A 27,202-nucleotide genomic window follows, 5' to 3' on the forward strand; every position below is an offset into this window, starting at 1 on the left:
TTTAAGGATTTAACGGGGAGTCAGGTAGAAAAAGCACCTTGATCCAAAGTAACCCGTTGCTCTCTGTCACTAAGATAACTGACGAGAAGTTTTAACAAATTACCAGGTATACCAAATTTTGTAAGTTTGTAAATAAATAATTCTTGATTGACCTTGTCGAATGCTTTAGCAAAATCGGTATATATTACGTCACACTAGGAGTAGCCTTCAATGTATTTGTATGCTGTATTTAGGAGAGTAGTGATATTCATAGAACAGGAATGGTTAGGAGTAAAACCGTGTTGGGCCTCAGAAAGAACCGGCAAAACATGCTTTAAAATGGAGTTTTACATTCAAATATTTTTGATATAGTTGGCAAAAGTGAAATTTTATGGAGTGGTTTGGAAAGGGGTAAGAAGGCAGCTTTAAGGACACTATTGCTAATTTCATTTACGCCTGATGATTTCTTAGTATCAGCGTAATAAAATTTCAATTTCTTTAATGTCTATATTTAAGTATGCTAAATTTTTAATAGAGTAGGAAAATCGGGATATGTGTGAACTTGTTCGTTATCAAAAAGAGAACTGAAATAATTATTTATAAAAAGGTTGGCCTTGTCTACAGGTAAACTAACTTTCGTGTCATTATTGTTCATCATAGAAGCTTTTTTAATCCAGCCCCAAAATCTTTTGGGATTTAAAGACATATCATTGCCAAGTTTCTTTACAAATTCAAAATATTTACGTTCGCTTAACAGTGTACGGAGGTCCTTCTCAAACCAAGGTGGGAACTTACGCCTTGGATTGATAACAGGAATAGATTTATTTACTTTTTCTAATACAATATCATTAGAATATTGTACTGCCTCATCAATATCTGTATTATTACAAGCATTAAAATCTTACCAGTTAACCTCATTCAATTTAGTAATCAATCTACGTCCATTTTCTTATAATAGTCCTTTTCGAAGTGGATCTAAAGGCAGGTGTATAATGTAATTTAAAACTAAAGCACATAGCGTTATGATCGGAATCAAAGATGTCATCACCCGACGACAAAGAATCTGTAATATCATAACTGCATAAAAAAAAGGTCGAAAATATTATATCTATATATATTAACAAGATTATATTCATTGAGATGAAATTGGTTAACAACACAATTAATGAAATAATGTTCGATTGCGTTCCTAGTAGTTGGTGGTTCATTTTTGGACCAGGTTATGCCAGACAAGTTAAAATCATCCATCAAAATAAAGTCACAATCTGGGTAATCTAGATGAGTTGATACAAGCATTGATGACAGTTCTTGGAACGATTCTAAGGAACAGTGAAATTCTTTACAAGTAGACATTCGATGTTTCGCTTTTGATATTGATAGAGACGATGAGAATTAAAATCGGAATTAAATACCATCATAACACCACTGCCTCTTCGTCCGTCATCCCTACCCCTGTGGTAAAGTGCAAATCCATTAGGCCTATGTGTTACCCCAAAGTCTAACACATGACAGTTGAGCCAGGTCTCACAAAAGCAAAAAATGTTATATGTGTTAGTTATCAAATAGTGAGCAATTGTTGAGTTGAAGAAGTGAAGTTTATTTTTTAGACTGCTGACATTTTGGGAAATAACCATTATTTAATCCTGGCGTGTCTCAGATGTTACGGTTTGATTAACTCTGATGTGCGTCGGGCCTGGGTTTAGCTCAATATCTCCTGATAAACGTATCGCCAGTCTTTTACACGGGCTACATCTTATGTTTGTTGTAATAAACATACAAATAAATAAGATAAACAAAAATAAAATTTGTGTGACGTTGTCGGTAGGTGTTTTGGATTCCATGGCATCAGTGAATGCAGCAGGGAGCAACAATCAAAAGCAGGGCAATGCACCTGGTCAAAGCGTAAAATCTGATCTGACAGATCTGTTTGATGTTATCGTATTAACTTAGTAAAGCAAGATCAGTTACAAATAAATATCAGGAGACCCAATGGCGTTGTCAATCTGTTCCTGGTAAAATAATTTAGACACCAGCAGTGACAATACTTCGGGCCCAGCTTCGTTGTAAAAAAAACAAGTAAAATCAAGTTAAGCAAGATCAGTTAAAAATTACAAATAAATATCAGAAGACCCAATGGCGTTTTCGATCTGTTCTTGGTAAAATGATTTAGCCACCAGCAGTAACAATACTTCGGGCCCCGCTTTGTTAAAAAAACATATAAAATCAAGTAAAATACCTGAATGCACCTATAACAGTTAAACCAGAAACATAAGTAAAAAAGATCATGCACCAAAAGTCTTCGTTGCAGAATGTTGATATAACTTTATATAAACGAGCTGAAATGCAAGCTCTGTACCCCTATGCCAGGTCAGGCGTAGAGTTGATTATCTCCGGTAGTGAATTTCGAACTCCACTGTGACACGACTGCTCACGACGAAATCCAAATGCTGATCTGTATCACAAATTAGTTGGATTAGACCTGTACTCGAATCTCAATGTAGGCATTAATTTGTGATGTATATTCCTTTCAATAAAATTGTTTCGACTTTCAGGTTGGCATTTCCTCATCCAAAAAAAAAGGACTACACCATCGTCGTCAAAACTGGTGTCCAGAATGGAATATGGATCGGTGTGAATATAGGCGTTGTTCTCGTAAATAATAACGCCGCACTATCACGCATTATCATACTTCACAGCAATTGGCTTGACGTCTTCAAATGCAGAAGCACTGACACATTTCCAATTAGCGATCTGGCCAATTTCGGAGACGTCACGGAATTGTGGCTCAGCAGCGGAAAAGATGCGTGGTATATCGAATGGATAGAGGTGCACAACAATAAAAATCACAAGAAGTTCATATTTCCAATAAATCGTTGGGTGACGGCAAGAGGATTAATGAAATTTCAGGAATATGATTGTGTGCTGCCACAATTCGACAAATTTCCTGAACAGCGGAAGATGGAACTCAGGCAAAAGAAAAAGGAGTATGCGTTTGCTCCTGCTGGGGACCAGGAAGGGCTGCCATGCGAGGTCAGATTTGTAAATAATTGAAATATGGTAGATTATATATATATATACGTATATATATATATATATATATATATATTATATATATATCATATCTGTCATACATATTATGTCTGTCATTGGCTTTAATAATTGTGGATCAAATATAATTTTAAATAGTTATGGACCCATTGGAAATTAGTTCACATTAAAATATCAACTTAACGGTTTATTCACATAATCTTGTACATATATTGTATGAATGTATTGGATATCAAAATAAATAATCATTCTATCAAATATTGTCATTGTTGTTACGAGGAAAGCAAATACATCAAATCTAAATTTGTTTCCTGGTTGATGTTTAACTTTCAGGTCAAAAAAATGCCAGAAGGTGAAAGTTTTTCTAATACATACAAGGTATGTTCCACGTTCTCATTTATACATTATTAAGTTATATTTTATAATATAATTGACCAATGCAAAGAAATGTTATTTTTAAAATTTAGTCAGTTTTGGAGAAAGGAGTTTGCAGACTGCCATTTATTTTTTGGGTTCGGTTTTCTTAGCGTTCTTCTGATTCTTCTTTTTCTTGCAACATTTCAAAATGCAAATAGTAGCAAAAGGTTGAGCCGATTTTAATAAAACTTGGTCAGTAGAACATAGGGTGTTCACAGCGTCAGGTCAGATAGGGTTCATTGGTATAACATAACACAGTTTTGTCCTTTGTAATATGCATTGTCATATGACAGATTCTTTATGGTGTTTAAAGATTTGGGGTCAAACGTCAATAATAGGTTATTTTTATGTTTTTCTCTTAACATTTTCAAAAAAAATTATAGTGGCAAACGGTTGGGCCGATTTGGTTGGGGTTATGGGGAGAGGGTCTGGATTTTTTTTTTATAAATATATAAACATTTTCAAAATACAACATTTTCAAAATTATGCAAGTATTTACAAGTAAAATGATCAGAATTTCTATTGTTGCAAGCTACATTGTAGCATGAGGAGGTGGTAAACAAGCTGTTTAAGCAAGACAGTAATTCCTCCATTTGAACTACCGGTTCCGTTATTAAAATACTGGTAGATCACATTAACTACTCTCTATCTTCTTTAACATCAAAACATTTAGCGTTATTTATGCATCCGCAATAATTAATTGAATGCTACAGTAGATCTATACCTTTCTTTGTGACCAGTAATCCAATTCAAATTAAGCCAAAAGCTGATGGAAAATTATGCTAAACTATACAAAATGTTAAATTTAATGTTTTTTTTAGATAAACGGCTTTCTCCCACCTAAAATGAAAGCAACAATATTCTCAATAATATTACTGTATACCTAGTGGTGCCGCCAGAATCGACGGTATCAGGTCTGATGTTCCCAACTGGGAAGAGTAGAGGAATTGGAATGGCCAATTTTCCGGACGGGAGAAAGTTGCAGGGGTTAGGCAATCAAGAACCTGTCTTTTGACATACATCATGAGTTGCCTATCTGCAAGATCATTTATTTTTTTCAAAACAAGACATAAACCGCTTCGTATCTTTTGAATTACTTCATTTAGTACTAAATATAGTCCGTACCATGGTTTTATCCTCCATGTTTTCCAAATCTCGAACAGGTCATGAAACAGTTTAGTATTCTTTGAATTTATTCAAAGCTATTTCCTTCATTTAGGTATACCTTTACGTAAGCTTTGCACCACAGTACGATGCACTATAAAACGTTCGGAACCTACTTTAAAGTTTGTTCAAATATTTTTTTACACGATTTTGAATAACTTCATAAATACGTTTTAGATAGACTTCATTGCAAAGAACCGAAATGTTCTCAGTAGGTCTAACCTGGCTCTGTGATTATTATACTATTTTATAACTATACTGTTTGTTTATTCTGAAATCGCATACATATCATACGAGTACTCATAAACGTATTATTATCCGATAGTTTTCATTTATCTGGTTGGGGGCCTGAATTTTGTGTAGGGTAATAAGTTGTTTGGAATCGAAGTATGGCTTTTCGTAAGTTGGTGAATTTATATACGTTTCTCGTGGCCTTCATAAAATTACTAAATTTTAACCCAAACTTAAAAAATAGTACGATTAAAGGTAATACTTTATTTTATGACTTAATCACATTTTGCTTAAATTACATGTTAAAATGTTTATTTGGCCCTTTTTGTCGAAACCTGGTGATGCTAATTTACAGCCTTTTTGTAGTCTTAGGTCACAAATGAAGTCATTATACTTTTTTGGTGTCGATATAGGACCATTTAAACCAAAACGTCGCAGATCTGATATCTCAAAACTAATGAAGTCATCTAAATAGAACTTTAGTGTTAGTGTAATATTTTGATTATGGTTTGTGGTTGGAAAGTAGGAACATTGTGAGGAATTATTTTATAGAAAGAGAATTTGGCGAGTTAATGTGAACTTTTGAAGAGGAGTGGAGCGAAGTGACGTAGAGTGGTAGTGGTGGTGGTTGAAGTAAATTAGGAACATATTTTGGGAGATTTATTTTATAGAAAGGGTTTTGCGGTGGGCGGAGATATGCCCTCTACTCAGTGTTCTTGTTTTTCATCATTATAGTTATTATTTTTACGGCTATTACTTGAATCTCATGGGATTTTCTTTAAATATGGCTATTTTTTGTTATTAATAATTTAGTGGAAGATTTTCTATACACAAGTACAAGACTTGATTAGCTTGAAAATTATTGAATTTACAACATCACCCTTTAAGAGTGTCGATGATCTTGGGAAATTGTACAGGAGGAGGAAAGCATTTCCCGAACCTACAGTGAGTATGTTTATGAGCATATTTAAACTGCAGTTAAAATATCATTATTGTATCATGCATAATTACGGAATTGGTCTGGCTGGCAAACGGGCTATTTTCCTTAATTAATGAGAATCCAAATATGACGTCAGGCAACACTGTTGTATACGACATAATGTAAATTTTAAAATATGCATGATGCTCTCGTGGAGAATTATAGACCCATGGGTCTGGGCCCCGCACAAGACTGTTTCTATGTGTGCGTTAAACAAGCATTACAATTATTTTATATAAATTGGTTTTTAATTTTATTTACAAAGTAAAATAATAAATATATATTTTAAGTCATGTAATTACAATATAAATTAGGCCTATTATTATCATTTTTATTAGCTATTCTTCTCTATGATCCAAATGCAAGTAGTAATAAAATGATTACAAATATTATTTTTTTTTTGTATTCTAATAAAATATTTAGAAAATGTATTATATATTTAGATTTAGATGGAAAAGTAAGTTGTTGTAAGTTATTTCTAGTTAAAATGTGAATTGTTATTCTGCCATGGTTAATTATTTTTATTAAACAGTTACTATTTTCCCATACATTTATTTCCATAGTATTAAACTGTATGCCATTCAAAGTAAGGCAAGATTATATAAAGCATAAATTAACTAGACTTATCATGAACGTTAACTAGACATATGCTACTGTCAAGAATCATACTATTTAACCAATTTCTATTTACAAACTGTGAGTACACAAACAGTAAGAAAAATTAAAAAAATAAAACTTAACATGCAACCTTCATTGTAACCAGGGAGAAAGCTCTCTTCTGATTAGTTGGCTGTTGAAAGAACTTCACGCTTCAGCGTATCACAACCTACCTTTGTAGTTATGCCCTTTTTGCCTTGGGAATTTACTGAAAATTGTGTAGTTATGCCCTTTTGCCATGCCCCTATTTAGCCCGGGGGACACTTTTTTACATTTTTTTGTGTCAACATGTGTTACATGATGTACTGACCCCACTAGGCTATATAACTCAATTTCGCCAAAAATGTCAGTGATGCCCTTTTGCCATGGGAGTGGGAGGTGGGGCAGTAATGTGGATAGAGTTAATGTTAAAGATGTTAGTATAAGGTAAAATAAATATACAAATTTTCAGAACCAACTAAGAAATAATCCTAAACTCTTCACAGTGTTATAGTCTATTATGCCTAATATCTCTTTATATAATGTGTTTTTATTATAGGGAATGCACCACTGGAAATCAGACGTTGAATTCGGGAAGCAGCGACTGACGGGATGTAATCCGGGAATAATACAACTGTGCACAAAAATTCCAGAAAAGTATGCAATATTGATTTTTTTATGGTATTTAAATAAACCTTATAATAATACCTATTGAGGATACCTAGACATTCAATATGTGGTTAATCTAGAAAATATCCAAATTGGCTCATGGTCTTATGATCATTTATGCTTGATGAACATCTCAAAATCAACAACAGTGGCGTTTCTATAGAGGCGAATTTTTTATACTATGAATTTTATTGGTTATAGATTTGATGTAACCGATGAAATGCTCCAACCTTTACTCGAGGAAATGACGATAAAGGAGGCTATTAAAATGAAAAGGTTGTTCATTGTAGACCTTGAGGTGACAAAAGATGTTGGGTGCACATACCAAGATAAAGAGGTAGTAATATTTTTGTATCATATTTTAACGTCAATAGTCGCATAGCGGGTGTGATCAAAGTCCGATTCAAGTATTCACCCCACCCCCTTACATTTCATTAAAATAAACATTATTATAAACATTATATGTTAAAAATGTTGTACCTCGTCTCCAACCATGATCGGACCCACCATCTGTAAGCTTCCGTCACCGGGCCCATTTATTTCACCTTCCTGAATCTGCAAAGGTAATGCATAAAAAACCTCCTGAATTATAGCTTGTCCTAGGTAATCAGCATGTTCAACTATGTCCAACAGAGGCCGCTATACATATATTACATCTCCTCTTTTTTAGATAGAAAAGACTAACGAAAATTTAACGATTGGGAGGAAGATGTACATATGGTAAAACACTTAGCAGGTCTTTGTACCGAGTCGGGGCACGTTTTACGCGTTTGAGCCCATTTGGTTTTTGTGGTGATGGCTGTACTTTGGGAGTAGTGTTCTCGTTCCCCAAGAATTTCTTACAGTGGGGACAATGCTTGTGACAATGACGGTCGCATTGGGCAGTGATCATTGCCCCCTTGGGGTGGATGGTACGAAGAGGTTTTTTTTGCAGAGCGTACGTGCCAAAATTTTTTGACAAGTACAGTATCACCCGCAGTAATTAGCGAGTGTCAGCCTCATTTTGTGTAGAAAGAAAGGACACATGACGTTCCATTCACTTTTACGGCCATGGGAATCTCTTTGTATTCACTTGTATTTAATCAATGCAAGAATAAAACAAGTGATTGATAGTGAATTCTGGAGTTTTATTTACATTTACTGTCAGTCTGAAAATACAAAATACTGTACTGTTTAATATTTGTTCAATTAAAATGCGATATTTCCAAGCCTGCGTCAGCCTGTGAATGGTTAGCTGCTTCGTTTCACGATCCAACTGATGTATTGGCCTCCTTATGCTTCTTCCATTCTAGTACAAACTACCTGTCGGTGTGCTTTCGTACAGGATAAGGGCAGGGGCTGTAAGGTGTACCTGTACACCGGGGTACCCCCTACTCGTCTCTAAAGATGTACTGGGTTCTTCAAGTACACACTAAGCTAATTGTGTACACTGGGCCTACGGTTTATAGTCCTTACCGGGAAGACTTGCTCCACCCCAGAGCATAGGAACGTTTATTTGAATGAATACACACATTTGTGTTCAGGATGTGATCTGGTTTTTTTTTTTTATGGCTAATTTTCGTGGTTATGACTATTTTCGATAAAGACTGTTTTGAGCAGTGGTGGATTCAAGTCCCCCACCCCCATCTAAATTGTTTTAATAGAAAATGAAAAAGAAAATTATATCCAAATTTATGTCTGAGAGTGTAATTTCCGGCCATCTAGGGGTGCCCTAATCATAAATGTTCATGCCTCAGCCCCAACCATAGTGGGGCTGAGGTGGGTGGATCCTCAGTCTGTGAAAGTCCCTCTCTCTCTGTGTCACCTCTCTTTAGGATTCCTGGATCCGTCACTATTGAGTTATTATTATAATTATTGTTAGGTTTACTAAGATTATTTATGTTGCGTCTATTGCAATGTTCACTTTATCCTCTCAGAACCGTCCTTAACGTTCAGAGTGCGCTACCTCCCGGGGGGGAGGGTTGCCCCTGGGCCCCACCGAGGTCCTTGCCGTCCCCAGCCGTATGAAGGGGAAACTCCACCACCGCTACTTACCTCGCAACGGCTCCCCACCTTTCAAAATCCTGGCTACGTCCCTGATACAGTATAACTGCTGTCTACATATACATATTCTTGCACATAGATAACAGACTACAGTATGTGAAGTTATAATTGATTTGATGAAAATAAAATTTCTGAAATCCGATTTTGATTGCATGAGAGTTTTCTTGGTTTATTTGTCTATTTGTATTCAACACATTTCATATTATAAAGAAAACGATTGATTGTACCTAACGGAGAATATTTTGTAAATTGTTATAATTACATCAGAATTTGCAGTTTTAATATGATACTTGCTTGATTGATGGACGCTTAAGCCTTATATGACCCACTTATCAATCTGACTGCTGTGCTTGATTCCACGGTCACTGGAATTTTTTAGTGCTTCTGAGTCCGATGAAATTGTTTTTATCATTTTTTTTTTAAAGTAACGTATAGTGTGTGGGTAATAATAAAGTCATTTATCTCAATTTGTTATCATTTAATTATAGTGTTAATTGAATAAATAAATACAATCATATAAACGAAGCAAACACTCAAGTTAAATAGAGGTTATACAAAAATTATTGATTTTATTGATTTTAACAATTAATACATAATTATTCAAATCAGTGTTAATTATTAGCCTAGGCTTAAATAAAATAAATAATTTGTTAAATAATTATTATGATTATTTATTAAATACTGTATTAATTTGATCACTCGCGTCTATACATACTTGACAATTAAAAAATTTAATTAAAATTATTTTTTGGCCAGAAAATTAAATCTGAAGCCTGTTAGCCACATACATTGGAGAAATTTGATAGGGTATCTAGATGCAGCCAGGCTAACATTACCTCATCATTCTGCCAAAAATAAACTCATATATTAATGTCAATTCACCGTCACGCTTCCTGGCCAGTTCCTACTTGGAGCTGTCTGTTAAATATTAATGATATTAAAATTTCATTTAATTGTATGAGAACATGTTTTTTTAAAGAACGTCTATCGCCCTTACAACCTATACTGCCCCAAATGTCTAGAGCCCCCACAAGATATGCTGCCCCTATATTTCACGACCCCTGCTCAAAAAATCAGCATCTGGTTGCTGCGTGGAAATTTGTTGGGAGTGCTGAGCTTATAAGTTCAGTGTAACGTGTGTCTTTATCAGACGCATGGTATATTATGCCAACGATCAGTTTCTTCCGTCGTGAGGTTCGGATTTTCACAAAAGTGTCTAAATTAGCATAGTTAGCAATAGAAAGTCTCTTAGAACTAAAATTCTCGGACGCAAGAAGCAAAATTCCACTTCCTCTCCTCCCATCATCACAGTCATTTCCCATCATTGCAGTTATTTCAGTATAATATTCCAAGAATTCCAAGACAAATTAATGTTGACTACTAGATATTATGAATATAATATAATTTTATCTGTTGCTTGTCAAATTCTTATATCTAATTTCAGACGAGATTCGAACCTGCAACCTCGCTGTTTCTACAATTTACCTAATTGTTTATATATATACTGTCTCTTATACACATCTGGGTTGCCCCTGGGCCCCACCGAGGTCCTTGCCGTCCCCAGCCGTATGAAGGGGAAACTCCACCACCGCTACTTACGCCTATCACTTGTGTTAGGTAAATCTAAAATGACATAATCTGTGACAATACTGATAGTTCTTCGTAATGTAGAGGTAAGACGCTCGCCTTTTCAGCGAGAAGTCGCATGTTCGAATTCCGCAAGAGATTTTTTTTCCACACATTTTAAAGAACATTTTCTTTGAAGATATAACATATTTACCTTCGTTTATTCTTTTCATAGATTTGCAGCCCCATAGCCCTGTTTTTTGTTGACAAAGAGTCGACGTTGAGGCCTGTTGCGATCCAACTATTCCAAGACAAAGCCGAAGACAATCCGGTAATATAAAGGGTTGAAATTGTAGAATTATAAAGAAAATATTAAAACTAGACTGCGAATATATAGAGGCAAAGAGAATATTGTCTTCAAAATTGTGTTGTATGACCAGCGTGTGTTTACAATAATTGAATATGTGGGTTATTCCTATAGGAGTAAATTTTAATATTCAACATATGAACATATGAATACCTTATATTCCTGGTAGACCTATGCAAAGGTAGATTAAGTGCCTTTCCTGGTGACACAAAAGAATGACAATGAAATTCAAAACCCTTGCTCAATAAATAGCCCGGTATGCAACTGTAATAATAATAATAATAATAATAATAATAATATGGATTTATATAGAGATTTTAACTTAAAATGACAATTCGCTTGACATCTAAACGAACTAACATGATTTAAAAGTTACAATTACACTAAAACGTTTAACTTAACTAAAAAACATAATAAATTGTAGAAATAAAAAGTTAAATTAAACCTAAAACATAGAGTACAGTAGATAGATTCGAATTTAACATCCGAGTTTGACCGCTAGGCAGCCGCTCCCATACTGCTCTTAACTGATAAATAAAATACAACGGTTGTCTTTTTAGCGGCTTATTTTACATTCGTTTCCCAATAGGTATTTCTTCCGACAGACGATGAGTACACATGGATGTTTGCAAAGATGTGGTTCAACAACGCAGACGCGTCCTACCACCAATCAGTGGCACATCTAGGAATGACACATTTGCTTGTGGAAAGTATAGCGGCAGCGACGCATTCTTGCCTATCTCCTTCCCACCCTCTATTTCGTCTTCTAGCGCCACACTTTTTGTATCTTATGGCAATTAACAAGTAGGTGTTCTTTAAAGAAAAAGTTAACAATATGACATTATTATGTGCACTATATTAGAAAATATGTTTTAAAGATAATGATGCCGCCTGTTTTAAATAAATTCAATATTTGTATCATCGTCATCTTCCACATCATCATCATTGTGATCCTCGTAATCTCTATCATCATCAACGTTGTCATTATCATTAATGCATTGTTCGTTGTCATCATCATCATCATCATTCGAACGACAGTATTGTCCTCGCCGTTAATAAATTACCAATAATTATCCTATTATAATACACATTGTTAAACGATGTTTTCGAACAAAATAAATTAGACTATGTATAAAAAAGCGAACAACAAGGTATTAATAATTTTAATAACCAAATTCATTTGTTTTTACCAGCTTTACCTGGCATTAACTACTCTTAACTAAAAAAAAAGTCTTGCCACTAACGTTTAACTATGTAAACTTACTATCGAACTATTAACTGTCCCTGTTACGGACGATTATCAATACAAAGAAAGTTTACGTTTTACTCGGATAAAAAAGTTCTTATTTACCATCACTCTCAAATGCTAAGACGGTAATTCTCATGTTGTTGTCTTCCGTAAATTAGTACAACGTTATAAACAGCTAAAATCAACTAAACTATCAGCTAAGGACGGTTTCGGCTCTACTGACTAACTAATCGACCATATTTTTCTCCTTCATTTTCTTACGACCAAAATAGAAGGCTCACTTCAAGTTGCTCTTATACAGGGCAACGATAATAATAATAATACGTTCAACAATTCAAATACAACTATGCCTTATTGTTATGCGTAACAGTCATATATTTAAGAAAAACAACCGTAAATTAGTTAAACACAATCATTTAAAAGATCATAACTCTGAAATATTATAAATCACAAACCCAACAATGATTAAGTAATAAGTGTGCAACTGTATAATCACGTGGTGAAGCGTATGAGTTTGGAATGTATAAGTTGTGTGGATGATTTAAGGCGGAATCGCAGTACAATGTTATTAGCGCAATTCCAAGCTCCAGATAATTTTAAGTAACTCCAAACACTGTATCATTTGGGCAGCGCTTGGCTTGCACACTATAAAGGTATTATTATGCTTATCATGGTCAAACAAATCAAGTCTAAGTCATTTGGATCATCAGAACTTCGAGGTCTACTATTTATAATTGACTCTACGTCACACATCAATGAGTTTAACTGCTCATCTGATGCTTGTTTTAATATGCTGCTCATTTAGCAAACTTCTCAGAATTTTACGGATGGTTCTTATCTGCCTTTCCCATATTCCATCGAAATGGGAAGCCGCAGGTGGATTAAATTTCCATTCCAATCATCAATATATATCATGAATGAATTCTGTTTAATTACAATTTTGATCTGTGTGATGTTTTTAATGCAATTGTATATATTTCTCAATTCTCTTTTTATAAATCGTTTTGATGCTTCTTCTTTTCTCCTCTTGTGCATTTATTTTCCCCTTTGTGTTTCAAACGTAATCATCTTGTTTCTAATTCTATGAATTATTTTATGCTTGATGTTTTTTTTTTTTATTTTATTTTTTCTTGATTGTTGTCCTTGTCTTGCCTTTTTGGATGCTTCCTTTTTTTGGATGTTGTCCCTTTATTCCTTTTTAACGCTATAGTGAAATTTTTAGATAGGCTGAATTTGTTCTCCCTTAATAAAATAAATTGTATATGTTATACTTCAATTTAATTATATTGGAAATTGCAATATAAGTTTATTTTTATTTGTATCGTCAATAAAATAAAAGTTCAACAAACCATTATATATATAATACATATTCTATTATAATTTTTTATTATTATTGTTGTTATTGTTCTTGTTGAAACTTATGTATTATTCATTTTATTTTGCATATTCAGACTTGCATGGGAACTTCTAATTTCTGAAGGAGGATGGGTCGATAAGACTATGACCATTGGTCGGCCTGGCTTGTTTGAGCTTTTAAGACGCCGCTTTAAAACATGGCGACTCGACACTGACGGAAACTTCCCGAAGGATCTTGAGTCTCGTGGTGTTCTTGACCCGGCTGTACTACCTCAGTATTACTTCAGGGACGATGCGCTGTTGCTTTGGGACGCTATTTATGATTATGTAACGACTGTTGTGAACGGCCACTACGGTACTTATTATAAATGTTAACCATCGTTTTATATTAATTAAAAAAGGTTTACTTATAGCTGTAATTACAACTATTTTTCAGAATAACGGGTGTATTTTTTAGCATTTTTATTAATTTATTTTTTAAATACTTAGTGCAATCACTTGAACATATTGATTGGAATTTGGAGCTTAGTTCTCTTTCAGGATTTGAGTCTGTCAGTTTTTGAATTGCCTTTGAGAAACTTATACAGCTCCATATTCCTATGAGAAGGAAACGTAGTCGTAATAATCCCCAATGAATGAACATGCGTGCCTTAAACAATTTATAAGAATAAAGGTTAGAAACTTTATACCAAGGGTAAGAGGAAACGGAGACCACATATTGAAGTAAAATGAAAGCAATTTGTAGAGGATAGAAAGTTTACCACAAATTTAATTAGAACAATTATATAATTGTTTTTTATAAATTGGCAGATGAGATACATTGTAATAAAAAATGCTTCAGTAAAAATACGTAAAGATTCAGACTAAAGAAATCATGGGGTTCGGAATCTAATTGCTGAAAACGAAGTGTCTGATGATCAAGGAAAGGCAGAATTACTTTCTTTAGAATTATACTATCTGGGTAGTGCTTTTATGGAAGGAGATGTTGTCTGATATCCTAATTTAGCTTTATCTGTTGACACGCGTGTCATGGATGATACTTCCTTTGCTAAAGATTCTGTCTAGTTTATACATAATTAAATCTGCTGAACCTGACGGGTTACATGCCAGAGTGTTGTATGAACTTAAAAATGTTATTCCCTAAAACTCATTTTAACTAACTTTTTTAAAGAGTGGTGTACCTATGTTCTTTAGGGAAGCATGGGTGGTTCCAATTTTGAAGAAGGGCAAAACGAATACTTCATCAAATTATAGGCTGATTAGCTAACATCGATTGTTGGGAAGATCATAAAACGGTTCATTAGAAATTATCTTATGGAATATCTCGAGATAAACGGATTATTGTGTAATGAGCAATATGATTTTAAGAAAAGTTATTCTTGCGCAACCTAACTACTTGAGGTACATGAGTTGTGGACCACATACATTGATAAATTCTTTTAATTCAGTTCTGCACCAACGTCTAACTTGGCAAACTCTGTGTATCAAAGATAAGAAATTACAACAGCACTTTTAAGACTAACTTTAATAAAATATATTCTCTAGCTTTCTTTATCACGGTGGACTTCATCAGGAGATTGTGTAGGCGAAAGCTAGAAAATATATTATTTTAAACAAGTTAATCTTTAAAGTGCTGTTGTCATTTTTTATATTGTGCTATAGCAGACTACCGCGGTTACACATTTTATTCATCATGGTATCAAAGATAACAGTTTAATGTGGTTTGCGGAATATTTTACTCATCGTTCACAGCGTATTTCTATAAATGGATGTCTTTCAAGTGAAGTTTCAGTGCTAATTTGTATCCCACAGGACTCTGTCCTGAGTCTGATTTTTTAATTTATTTTCTTTAATGGTTTCCCTTATAGTATCCCATTCTCATGTAAAACTGCTGCAGATGATTTTGACAAACCTTTTCAGAGTTGTAGACTCAGTTGAAGGTAAATTTCATAACATCAATGCCCTGTGCGAGTTGTTTCGAAAATTAAATTTAACATTTAATTATAAATGTAAAACTGTTTACTCTGGTAGAAAAAATATCAAAAAATGTTCGTACTTTATGTTTAATCTGAACTCCAGGCAGTTAATAATGTAAAGGACTTTTGGTTCTGGTCTCTAGTCTCTGATTAAGAAAGCTAAAACACGAAATTGGAAATGATTAAACGGTCTTTCAGATATATGAAGAAAAATGGTGCATTGAATTTGCACAAGTCTATTGTGAGACTAACCCTTGAATATTACAATGTTGTTTATAACCCAATTTTTAAGAGAGAGGGAAAGTACAGCAACGTGCTACTAAGATGTTTTTGTCTGGCGGTTCGGGATCTCCATATAAGACAGATATTTTTGAATCTACAAACTCTAACGTTCCGTAAACAGAGAACTAATATTTTACAGTTCTGTGAGATTGTGCATAGAATTCACAGGGTTTCAGCTGAGTTATTTTTTGAGCTTGATAAAGACAATAAAACCAGATCAAACATCTGAAATTTAAGACGCTTAATCAAATGATTAAATTCTAGTTCAGTCAGTCTGTTTAATTATGCAATTGGAAAGCGTTTGGGTGACAACCCGCTTAAATTTGCGCCCTATGTTAAATGTTAAATATCCTTTTTGGAGGGGCCTATTAGAATCATTTTGCTTGGCTAGGGAGGATCAGACGGATTAAGACTTTCTTGGGAAACAAGTAAACATTTAATTTGTAACTGGCAAGCTATATACATTAAAAATAAAACCATTTTGAAGATTTGTTAACATTTTGCCTCTTAACATTTTGTCTCCTAATCATTTAGGTACATTATAATAATCTTAATAATGAGTTTATTCATACCGTAATTAGTGTTCTGCCATAGTCCGAGACTCTCTAATTATCATTGGTTTGATAACTGTCCTGCCTTTTAAACTAAAGCATTCAAAATATATAAGCGTAACGTTTTTATTAAGACATATATAACAATAATTTATACCCTAGGAGCCAGACCAGGTTTTGTATGCACTTTGAGGTGCAGAGAATTTGACTTAAATAATTGGTTCAGGGTGGTCCAAGAATCATTTTTGGCTTGGTAACATATTTTCAAAATGTGACGAAAGGTCAAAAGGTTAGGGTCAAAGGTCAAAGCTATAATGTCCTTGTATCTCCACAACCACAAGTGGTAGAGATTTGAATTTGGTGCCAAATTGTTCGGAACATGCATATTTCTATTCGCTCTTACATTTTGCTAAAAAATGATCGGAAATGCCTTTTCTAACCTTTGACATGCTTCAAGGTCATAGCCATATTGTCCTTATATCTCCGCAACCACTGGTGGTAGAGGGTTAATTTTGGTGTCAATTTGTTCGGAACATTCATAATTCTATTTGGTCTAATAAATGAGTTTGCTAAAAAATGACTGGAAATGCCATTTCTTACCTTTAACATATTTTAGATATGATAGCCATTGAGTCATTTTTATCTCCGCAACCATTGGTGGTAGAGAGCATGTTCCGAACAATTTAGCCCCAAAAGTAACTCTCTACCACCAGTGGTTGCGGAGATGAAAATGACTCAATGGCTATCATATATAAAATATGTTAAAGGTCAGAAATTTTGGTTGCGGAGATACAAGGAACTTATAGCATTATTTATATTTTCACATTTTGAAAATATGTTACCAAGCCAAAAATGATTCTTGGACCACCCTGAACCAATTTCTGAAGTCAAATTCTCTGCACCTCAAAGTGCATACAAAACCTGGTCTGGCTTCTAGGGTATTACTTGTGTGATTCTTCTTAAATAACACAGGTAAATAATAACATTACCAAAATATATAAATGTGTTTTTAAATGAATTTTCAGATACAGAAATTAAAATATCGGGAGATTTTGAATTACAAGAGTGGCATAATGCGCTGTCGCTTCCAGTTAACGAAGGAGGGTGCGGCATAAAGGGCGTACCAGGGAAAGGTTCCTTCAAGACTACAGCAGAAATCATACTAACTGTCGCATCTACGATATTTACCAGCAGTGTGTTGCACGCCACAGTAAACTTCGGGCAGTATGACAACTATGGTTTCCCACCACATTACCCGGCATCCATCAACGGCAAACCGCCTACTAATAAGGTAATTGAAAATCCATACAAGCAGGCTTAAACTTATTTTCACAGTTTTAGCATTTTATATCCAGTCTGTGGTTGCCCTTTTACATAAAGACTAAATCTCACAATATACGTTTATTTGGGACTAAATACAATGCAATAAGCCACCGAATTTTAAAATTAAAAATTTTCAAAAAGTATTTGTAAAACTTGTATATGTAGTAGTAGTACCATACACGAGCGCAATAAAAAATATCTCACAACATACGTTTATTTGGGACTAAGTAAGCCACCGAGTTTTAAAATTATGATTCTAATTAATAGTAAAATTTGTTTATGACTTTGACCTTGTAGTATCATGCACGCGCATAAGAAAAGAAAATCTCACATTTGTTGATTTGGCATTACGTACGACGTAACGCAGTAAGTCACCTAGTTGGAAAATTATAATACAAATGATTAATACAATTTGTATATGACCTTGAGCTTGTAGTATTAGTCATCCATAATATAAAACATTCTACAATATGATTTTATATTATTAAAATTTATAACGTAGTTGAATGAAACAAGTTATTACAAAGTGCGACAGACTTTATTACAACGTGCGACAGCTTTGCGTATAACAAAGTGTGACAGGCGGCTATTACAAAGTGCGACAGCTTGATTATTACGAAGTGCGACAACAGTTATTACAAAGTGCGACAGGTTATATCAAAGTGTGACAGGTATTACAAAGTGCGATGATTATTACAAAGTGCGACAGTCCCATCAGTATCTTTTTATAAGTCAGTGTGAAGCCCAAAATGCCAATTATAAGATTATGTTCTAAAGAAAGGTTAAGATGAAGAATACAGCCAAAACCAGATTGTAAATGTATAACTAGTAATTAGGCGAAAAACTAATGTGATACTGTATGTTTTCGTCATAGGCCCTATATATATTTTTATTTACATTTTAGGGGTTAGTGTAAGTCAATTTATTATTTATTATGCATTTTGACTAGATGACCATACGCCTTTTTATCAGCGATGTTTACAAGTGACTTCCATGACGAGTGAATTGACCTTACTGCTAAGCCCCACCCCCTGGATATTGTTGCTAAGGTCTCACAAAACGACGCACAGTGGGCCAGAATTGTTTCAAAGTGTGCCAAAAGTCAATACTCATAAGAAAATACTGATTATGTTCATGGTAAGACTGTTTAAGGGGTTTTCAAACCTGCTGAATTCAATTACCCTATTTTTAAATATGTATGACGTCATCAAATTATTGTTTTTTGATTGGATAAGTAAAATATTCATTGTAATACCTAGGCAGATTCATATTACCTTGGTTATTAGAACATATAAGGGGTTTTCTAACCTGTAGATTTCAACGCAAGCATATTTAAATATGTATAACGTCATTAAAGTTTTTTTATTGGTTTCAAGACCAGCAAATTCAAATTAGAACATTTTACACTTTATGTGACATTATTAAAATACATTTCTTCAAAGAAAGGAGTGGAAGGTGGAGTGTTAAGAAGACACCTGCAGTACCCCCTTAGTCCGCGTCCACCCTATTAGTCAGCCCTCACCAGTGAAAATAAGCACAAAAGATCACAGTCAAACAGACTGAATTTACCTAATATCGCTATAATTTGCGTGAGCAATAATTGTTGTATTTGAATAGATGCTAAATAAATAAATGAAAAAAAGAAATTAAATGAGCGGTCCCACTTCATCGGGCATTTACCCCCATCCCATCACTCACCTTGGGATGCCCTTATCATCTCCAGAGGCAATTTGGCTTCAGATTTAGGATGGAGTAAAAATGTTTAAAAAAAAAATAAATAAAAAAATAAAAACAAAAGAGAAAGTGTCGGGAAAAAAAAGATTCCTAGAATAATTGACCTCAAAATGAAAGGGGGTCGAGGTCCTCCCCGGAAAAATGTTGTTTCCTAAACTTTTGACTTTTGAGGTGTATTTTAATGACATTTAAGTGTTTTAAAGTTCAAGAATCTCTCCCTTGAAAACAGTCATGTCAACTTTGTCATTCTTATTACAGTAAACAGGCTTATGTGTGTATAAAAAAATGAGTAGTTGCATACGTAGGCCTACTTTATCTTCCATGAACCGATGAACCCCAAATAGGACGGTGGTGGGAAAATGTTGATTCCTATATGTCGGAAAACGGGTTTTCTCAACTTCTGAAATTTTGGTTTCCCTCTCTTGACGTTTCATAATGAATCGATGAACCCTAAAGAGGACCCGGGGGAGAAACGCGGAATCATGTTAGCCCCTGGAAAATTTAGATTCCTAGATTGCGGGAAGTGAGCTTTTCAGACTTCTGAAGTATCTTTTAATGACCTTTAATAAAAACAAAATCAAGGTTTACCTATTGAAAACGGTCAGGTAAATTCTCTGATTTTTAATACAGTAAAGAGGCCTATTGTGTGTTTAGAGGTATAAATATGATTAATTGCTTACGCATTCTTTTTTTTTTCTTTTCTTTCTTTTTTTTTTAAACGGGGTCATCTCCCATCAAAATTTTGATTGAGCATTTCCGACATTTAATTGTCCAATTGTAACACAAAATTCAATAATCAGCTTACGGGTCCTGGAAAAGTAGTCTAGAATTATTTTTTAAATATTTATTTATTTAATGTTTTTGTCCAAGGGGGAGTGGTCAGGACCTTGACCCCTCCAGATCCACCAATGATCTCCCTCCCCAATTCACTCCTAGATATGACACTGGAAATCGAGTGTAATTGTTTTTACATTTGGCACCCAATGGTTGCAGGAATGATTTTATCGTATACCTTAATTAAAAAACGGCGCTTTTGTAGGGTGGGGGGTATATTAAATCGCTTGCTAAATGCAGGGTGGCAGATATTGGCAGCTAAACTTGGCATTAACGTAAAGCTTAGGCTCTGCCAGAAATGTTGGTATCAAAAGCATGACGAAAATCGCCGGCAATTCTAACTTTTAAGTTGGTTTTATGAAAAAAATGTTTTTAAGCGTTTTTGGCTCATATTTAGTGTCCTTTATTCTAAAAATATACCAATAATGTCATTTTTTATTTTACTGTCTAATTTAACTGTTAACAATGGGTAAATACTGCAAGAAGTATCAAGTTGACTGCTTTCATCTAAGTAAAGTCATAGGGAGTTTTTCAAAACTGTCAATTTTATCATTTTACGAGTAAAATACAACTTTTTCATGTTTATATCACACTATGAAAATTCACTAAATATGAAATTATTGGTGGATTAATATAATTTAGGATGTTCTCGACCTCAAACAACCTTTAAAAGTTGAAGTTGTCATATTACCTATTTTCGACTTTTGGCACACTTTGAATTGATTCTGGCCCACTGTGCGACGGTGTAACGTGTGTTTGTAGAAAACGGGCGTATTCTTGGCCCTCTTTGATTGGTCAGTTGTAGTTTGATTGACATATTTTGAAAAATTCGTGTTAAAACCGACACCCTTCGGAAAATGCTGCACTAGTTATACATACCTAAAAACGATTGCTTTACTATACTTTATTTTTACGATATGGTAATTGACATTAAATAGGAACTCAAAAAAATACCTTCATGGTAAGACGCCTAAAAGAATGGTGCTACAATATATTTATTTTTCCAGATTTGTGCTGGCACCTTGGTGGTAAACAGTAACAAACAATTTGTCCTCATACTTAAATTAGTATAAATAGTTACACGTATACCCTATATTGATCTGTATGTGTGTTTGGAAAAAGACAAGCTTAACAAATACATGATCACACTGCAAGCAATCAGAATGTGATAAAGAATTACGGATGGGTTCTTCCCAAAGTAACTGGTGATATTTTTGCATTATATTTGAGGAACCGAAAACAGAGGAGGATGTACTAAAGTCGTTGCCAGACAAGATGAAAACACTGAGCATAATGGAAATTACGAAACTGTTGAGTACACAAGCAACAGATGAATTAGGGAATTTTGAGGTCAACTACCAATTTGATCCAGTGGGGGAAAAAGCTGTTAAACAGTGAGTTTTATGTCATGTATATTATTGTCACATTTAAGTTGTATGTTATTGTAGTGAGAGCGTCATAGCTCAGTGGGCTAAACTGGTGGTAGCCACTGTATGATTTGTACTGAACCGTGAAGATTCTGTGGTAGCCGGTTCAATAGCATTCGCTGCTCTCCTTGTAATTCAACTGGTGGGCTGAATTAAATGCAAGTACTGTATAACACAAAATAAAGCGTACCTTTTTTCGGGTATGGACGTTAAGTAACGCAGTACACTCTTCGAAAAAGAGTAGTAGATATATGGGATTGTCTCACGTTGTACTGCCCAATTACTACTTCAAAACACTCACTGGAAATAAGTCTTCAGATTTCGTAAGCTATCATTAGTGTTCGCACCGAATAAATCTAATCCATAGTATGTTCAAATTCAGATATTGATATGATTATTTAATTCAGCAGCAGTAGGTCAAACGCCATGATTATAATTATTATTATTTTGTAGCAGAGTGAAATCAGTTAAAACGAATCTTATAAGCCAGATTGCGGAAATCCAGTTTTCTAAATGCCAGATTGCCGATTCCACTCCTCCCCAAACTGGGGTTCGGCGAAGTGGGATTCGGAAAACTGGGTTTTACAATTTTTTAGTCAGCAATTTGGCATTTGGCAATCTGACTTTCGACAAAGTGGACTCGACAGTCTGGTATTCGGCAAACTGTATTTCGGCAAACTGGTCGGATACGGTTAAAACTGAGTGTAACCAGGATAATGGAGATTTTTGGTTAATGGTTAAAGGTTATTAAGTTGCTTTACCTGTGAAATACAGGTTATATCCGAAATTATTTTCTGAGCATAATTATATTTAAAGTAGTTGGTTCATCATGTATGCCACAGAAGTAGGCATGAATATATAACATGTGGCCCATATGCACGTTACAACGACATCCTTAAACACACTAATAGGCTGCATTATTTACCGTAATCAACGGCTGAGTTACTTTACTTAACAACGTCGTCATCAACACAATCAGTCTTCATTTGCACCAATAAAATCAATAACATCATCATCTGCAAAATTACGTCAAAATTGTCATCATCCATTATTAGTTTTTATAATTAATATTTTCAATCACATAAATCATTCTCAATGTAATGTAATGTAATTTTTTTTTTGATTCAATATATAGTTATATTACCATCTGGATAACATCATCATTTGTAGCAATATAATTACAGTCATTCTATCATCATCTGCAACAATACAATCAATAACATCATCTGCGACAACAATCAATAACATCATAATTACAAAATTGCTTCATAATATTATGACCCATTATCGTTTTGTATTAATATCTTTTATCTTATCAATCACATGAATCATATTACTGTAATTTTATTTTATTTTTTTAGATTCAGAAAGGACTTGGTCGTTGTCGCATCAACCATCGATCAGCGGAACAATGATAGAGACTCGGTGTACACGTGTTTGGAACCGAAGCATGTACCAAATGCTATTAGCATTTAATTCTACCTATAAGAAAGGATGCTGCGAGTTACGTAGAAAACAATTATGTTATGGCGGGTTTAGGGGGTTAGATTCAACTCTTTGTAAAATATAAAAACAGCTTGATGTTTCAAAGTTTGTTAAAGTACAACACATATTGTTGTTTGATCATTAAACAACTGGGCAGTGTTTTGTTATTAATTGTAGTGTACTGTAATTGTATTTAGTACAGTTGTAATTAGGTTTAGTAAAGGTTGTGGCATGAATTTATATTTTTTTATCTAAAATAATTGTCTACATAATTTGCTTATTACAGTGTTGTACAATCTGAAAGCTGTTTGTGGTGCAGTGGTTGTGGCTCGAACTCTTAACCTTAAGGTCAGGGTTCGAAACTTTTGCTGTGCAAATCGCTTGCAACCTTATGGGCAAGGCTCGTCATCTACATTGTCTCCACCTAGCAGTATAAGTAGTTATCTACGAAGTTTTAGCGCAAATTGCGATGTTTTATCTTATGATATTTTGTAATAGTATAAAGTACATGCATAGTTCAATTGGCAATTAATTTAATTGACCTTATTAATTGTAGTGTACTGTAATTGTACTTAGTACAGTTGTAATTAGGTTTAGTAAAGGTTGTGGCATGAATTTATATTTTGTTATCTAAAATAATTGTCTACATAATTTGCTTATTACAGTGTTGTACAATCTGAAAGCTGTTTGTGGTGCAGTGGTTGTGGCTCGAACTCTTAACCTTAAGGTCAGGGTTCGAAACTTTTGCTGTGAAAATCGCTTGCAACCTTATGGCAAGGCTCGTCATCTACATTGTCTCCACCTAGCAGTATAAGTAGTTATCTACGAAGTTTTAGCGCAAATTGCGATGTTTTATCTTATGATATTTTGTAATAGTATAAAGTACATGCATAGTTCAATTGGCAATTAATTTAATTGACCTTATTGATAGGTTTTATTTAGAGGCACTGCATATCAAGCTCAAGAGATGTTTTACAATTTATTATGTTTTGAATAATTTTATTTGATTATCGTTGAATGATGAAATAGTTGAATTTAATTGAATATTCTACGCAGCAGACTATGAAATTTACCCCATGTTAATGTTCCAATGAATGGGGTAATATGTGTAAAAGCGCCCAGTTGTGTAGAGGGCTTATACATATAGACATTATTATTGCTAGTAATATTACAATGCATGTTAATCAGTTCGTACATTAGTTTAGTAATATTTGACCGATAAATACTCCACTATAAATTCCTTTTTTTGCTCGTGTAAGCCTATGCCTACTGTATAATAAATAAGATAACAGACTTCAATATTTCAGCAATGCACTTACCGATGCTAGTTTATAAAAGATATTTAATAACGATGCATGAATTCAGTGCTCAGATATAAAGGAACATGCTGTTATGAACAGTATCAAGCCTAGTTCATCAAAGATCCTTAATAGTTGTATACCGTTTAGACCACAGAGGCCTGTAGCCGCTGGTAAATAATAGCAAATAATATTCAAATAAAGTTGCAGGTTAGCACTGGGAAAACACATATAGTATAAATCAAAGAAATTAATACAGTGCTCCCACATAAAGGAATATGATGTTAAACTAGGTTTGATACAATTTATAACATCAGGTTCCTTTGTATTTGAGCACTGTATTATTATCGTATATAATCGTGTATAATAATAATATTCAAAATTGCATGTTTATTATCAATATAAACTACTCGTAATCATCGTACAGTTTTGTTTCTAAATAAATCCATTGCTTCAGTTTAGATGTGCGTCATTTTCTTCTAACAGGAAGTATATAAAAGATAGAGAAATATCAGTAAAATAAAAAAAAAGTACTTTGAGTTAATTACTTTGATCGCTTAATGAACAAATGACCAAGTTTTTATGTGTCTGACACTCTTATGAAAAGCTAAAAGAATTGTGCGGAAACTGCGGGGAGGTGGCTACCCTGAGTGCCAGAGAGAGAGAGAGAGAGTAACCAACGGAAAGCCTTCTGCTGGGATTCTTTACTCAAGCCAAAATCCCCTCCTTAATGCAATTGCACTCATCACGAGCTGTTTTCTCACTGGTTTTCTGTTAGGTGTGAACTACCACCTCTAAATTATTAAAAGCTCTCAAGTAAAACCCTAAGACTTCATACTGGGGAAAACTTTTTCAAAGGACTTATATAGATCACACATTGCCAGAAGGTGTATGATTTGAAATGGAACTGGTAGTGTTCCAACCGTAGAAGCGAACGGGTACAGTGGGAACGGGTTGATTTCCAAACCTTGAGGTCGGGATTTCAATCTCTCGTTTGTGTCCTTGATCAAGGCACCTGACCTTCATTACTTTCCTTCACCCAAGAGTATAAATGGGTAATTGGTGAAGTTGCTTACTCCTGCGCTGATTACCAGCAGCAACACTTAAAGCATGTGGACCCCATGACCAGAGAAAAGAACTGCATTTTATAACCACTAGGAAAAAGCGCATTATAAATGCCCATACCAGTACCAGGTAGTGCTGAATTACACGCCTAATTGGAATACTCCCCAGTAAGCGGAAGAGATTGCACGTCGTATCCAATGGAAGAAGTGCCTTGAAAAGGTCTTCTAGATATGTGCGCTACATAAATCCTATTAAATAAATAGATAACTACTCTATTTTTTATTTGATATAGGCCTACTATTTGAAGATACAGTACTAGTACAATGTAAAACATCATCCCAGAAATGGAATTATTCAAAATGTATTTTGCAAATAACCATAGCACAATCTTTTAAACTGGCATCTGTCTTTTCTCGTGCCCACTATAAGTAAGAAATACTTTAAACCGCTACAAGTTTTATGATCATGGAATATTATGTTCCCGAGATAAAGTTAGCTTTACATTTTTTTAATATTAGAATACCTAGCCTAACTTTAATTATATTACTTGTAATTATTTGTTCCATCTATTATTATAATTTACACCAGGAGCTCATGGGTTTCTGGATTTCTGTAGTATTTCAGCGCTTGTCCACTACTAGGCCTACAATATTCTTGAAAACTACAGAATATTGCAGTATCAGTCTATAAAGACATTTTGTAATGCGGTCGAACAGTAATTTGGGCTTTTTAAAAATAGCGTGATTTGTTTTTCTGAATTGTTCAGGAGATTTAATAAAAAGCTGTTGATAATTTTAGTCATGATTATATTATTATTACTTTAGTACTAATAAATTTTTAGCACCAAACGTAGCCAACGAAAGTATAAAGAAACTTTGCTATAGTCCACCGGTAGATAGCAACCTTCTGTTTTCTGAGGTGTGGAATAAATTCTTCAAATAGATTGATCGATTGATCGACTATTGATTGTTAAAAAACAAAGGTTGCTACTTTGCATTACATTAAATGAAAGATATTTTCCTATATAGTAGTTAAATTATTATAGCCTATTTGTTATTATTATTATTACAAGATAATTTAATTTTATTTAAACATATTTATAATTTAAAATGTAATTTATGGAGGATAGGCAAGCAAAAAGGGAATTAAGATTTAGAGAAGATAAAGGTATGGAATCCATCTTGTTGCACGTTTAATGCAAGAAAATCATACAACAATACAAATACAAATCATACACCATTATCTAGAGTTTCCAAATCTTAAAAGTACCCGGAAATCAAGATGGCGTTCTAAATGGCCGCCATTTTAAAATGTTATCATAACTTTGCAACCAGACAAGTTGGAAGCACAAAAAAGTGTCTAAACATGTTTAATGGTACAAGGAATACAATAAAACCATTATCTGGAGAGTCCTAATCTTATAAGTACCCCAAAACCATCGAAATTCAAAATTACAGGCAAACCTGATGTTCATACATGCTGTGACAGGATGTGACACTGTGTCGGTAGTATGTCGTCAGGCC

General features: G+C 34.1%; 1 protein-coding gene across 1 annotated transcript; it reads left to right on the forward strand.

Moving 5' to 3' along the window:
* The first annotated feature begins 2,506 nt into the window (after positions 1-2,506).
* LOC117106572 (arachidonate 5-lipoxygenase-like) lies at positions 2,507-23,342 on the forward strand. Its single transcript, XM_033247955.1, has 11 exons — positions 2,507-3,009; positions 3,361-3,405; positions 5,653-5,784; positions 7,014-7,111; positions 7,325-7,460; positions 10,968-11,063; positions 11,689-11,903; positions 13,800-14,059; positions 17,539-17,804; positions 21,635-21,798; positions 23,193-23,342. Exons 1-11 carry the CDS (start codon positions 2,875-2,877, stop codon positions 23,305-23,307), a joined length of 1,662 nt encoding a protein of 553 aa, XP_033103846.1. The 5' UTR covers positions 2,507-2,874; the 3' UTR covers positions 23,308-23,342.
* The last annotated feature ends 3,860 nt before the right edge of the window (positions 23,343-27,202 follow it).

The sequence above is a fragment of the Anneissia japonica genome, unplaced genomic scaffold (assembly GCF_011630105.1).
Source record: "Anneissia japonica isolate Jap-2015-1 unplaced genomic scaffold, ASM1163010v1 scaffold11144_len554210_cov170, whole genome shotgun sequence".
Classification (NCBI taxonomy): domain Eukaryota; kingdom Metazoa; phylum Echinodermata; class Crinoidea; order Comatulida; family Comatulidae; genus Anneissia; species Anneissia japonica.

What these genes read in the sequence shown, in the direction of transcription:
- LOC117106572 (XM_033247955.1), top strand. Translation starts at nt 2,875, where the DNA reads ATGAAATTTCAGGAATATGATTGTGTGCTGCCACAATTCGACAAATTT. An exon ending in AAGCATTTCCCGAACCTACA is followed by an intron (nt 5,785 to 7,013) that starts GTGAGTATGTTT and finishes TTTTTATTATAG; the next exon opens with GGAATGCACCACTGGAAATC. An exon ending in TGCACAAAAATTCCAGAAAA is followed by an intron (nt 7,112 to 7,324) that starts GTATGCAATATT and finishes TATTGGTTATAG; the next exon opens with ATTTGATGTAACCGATGAAA.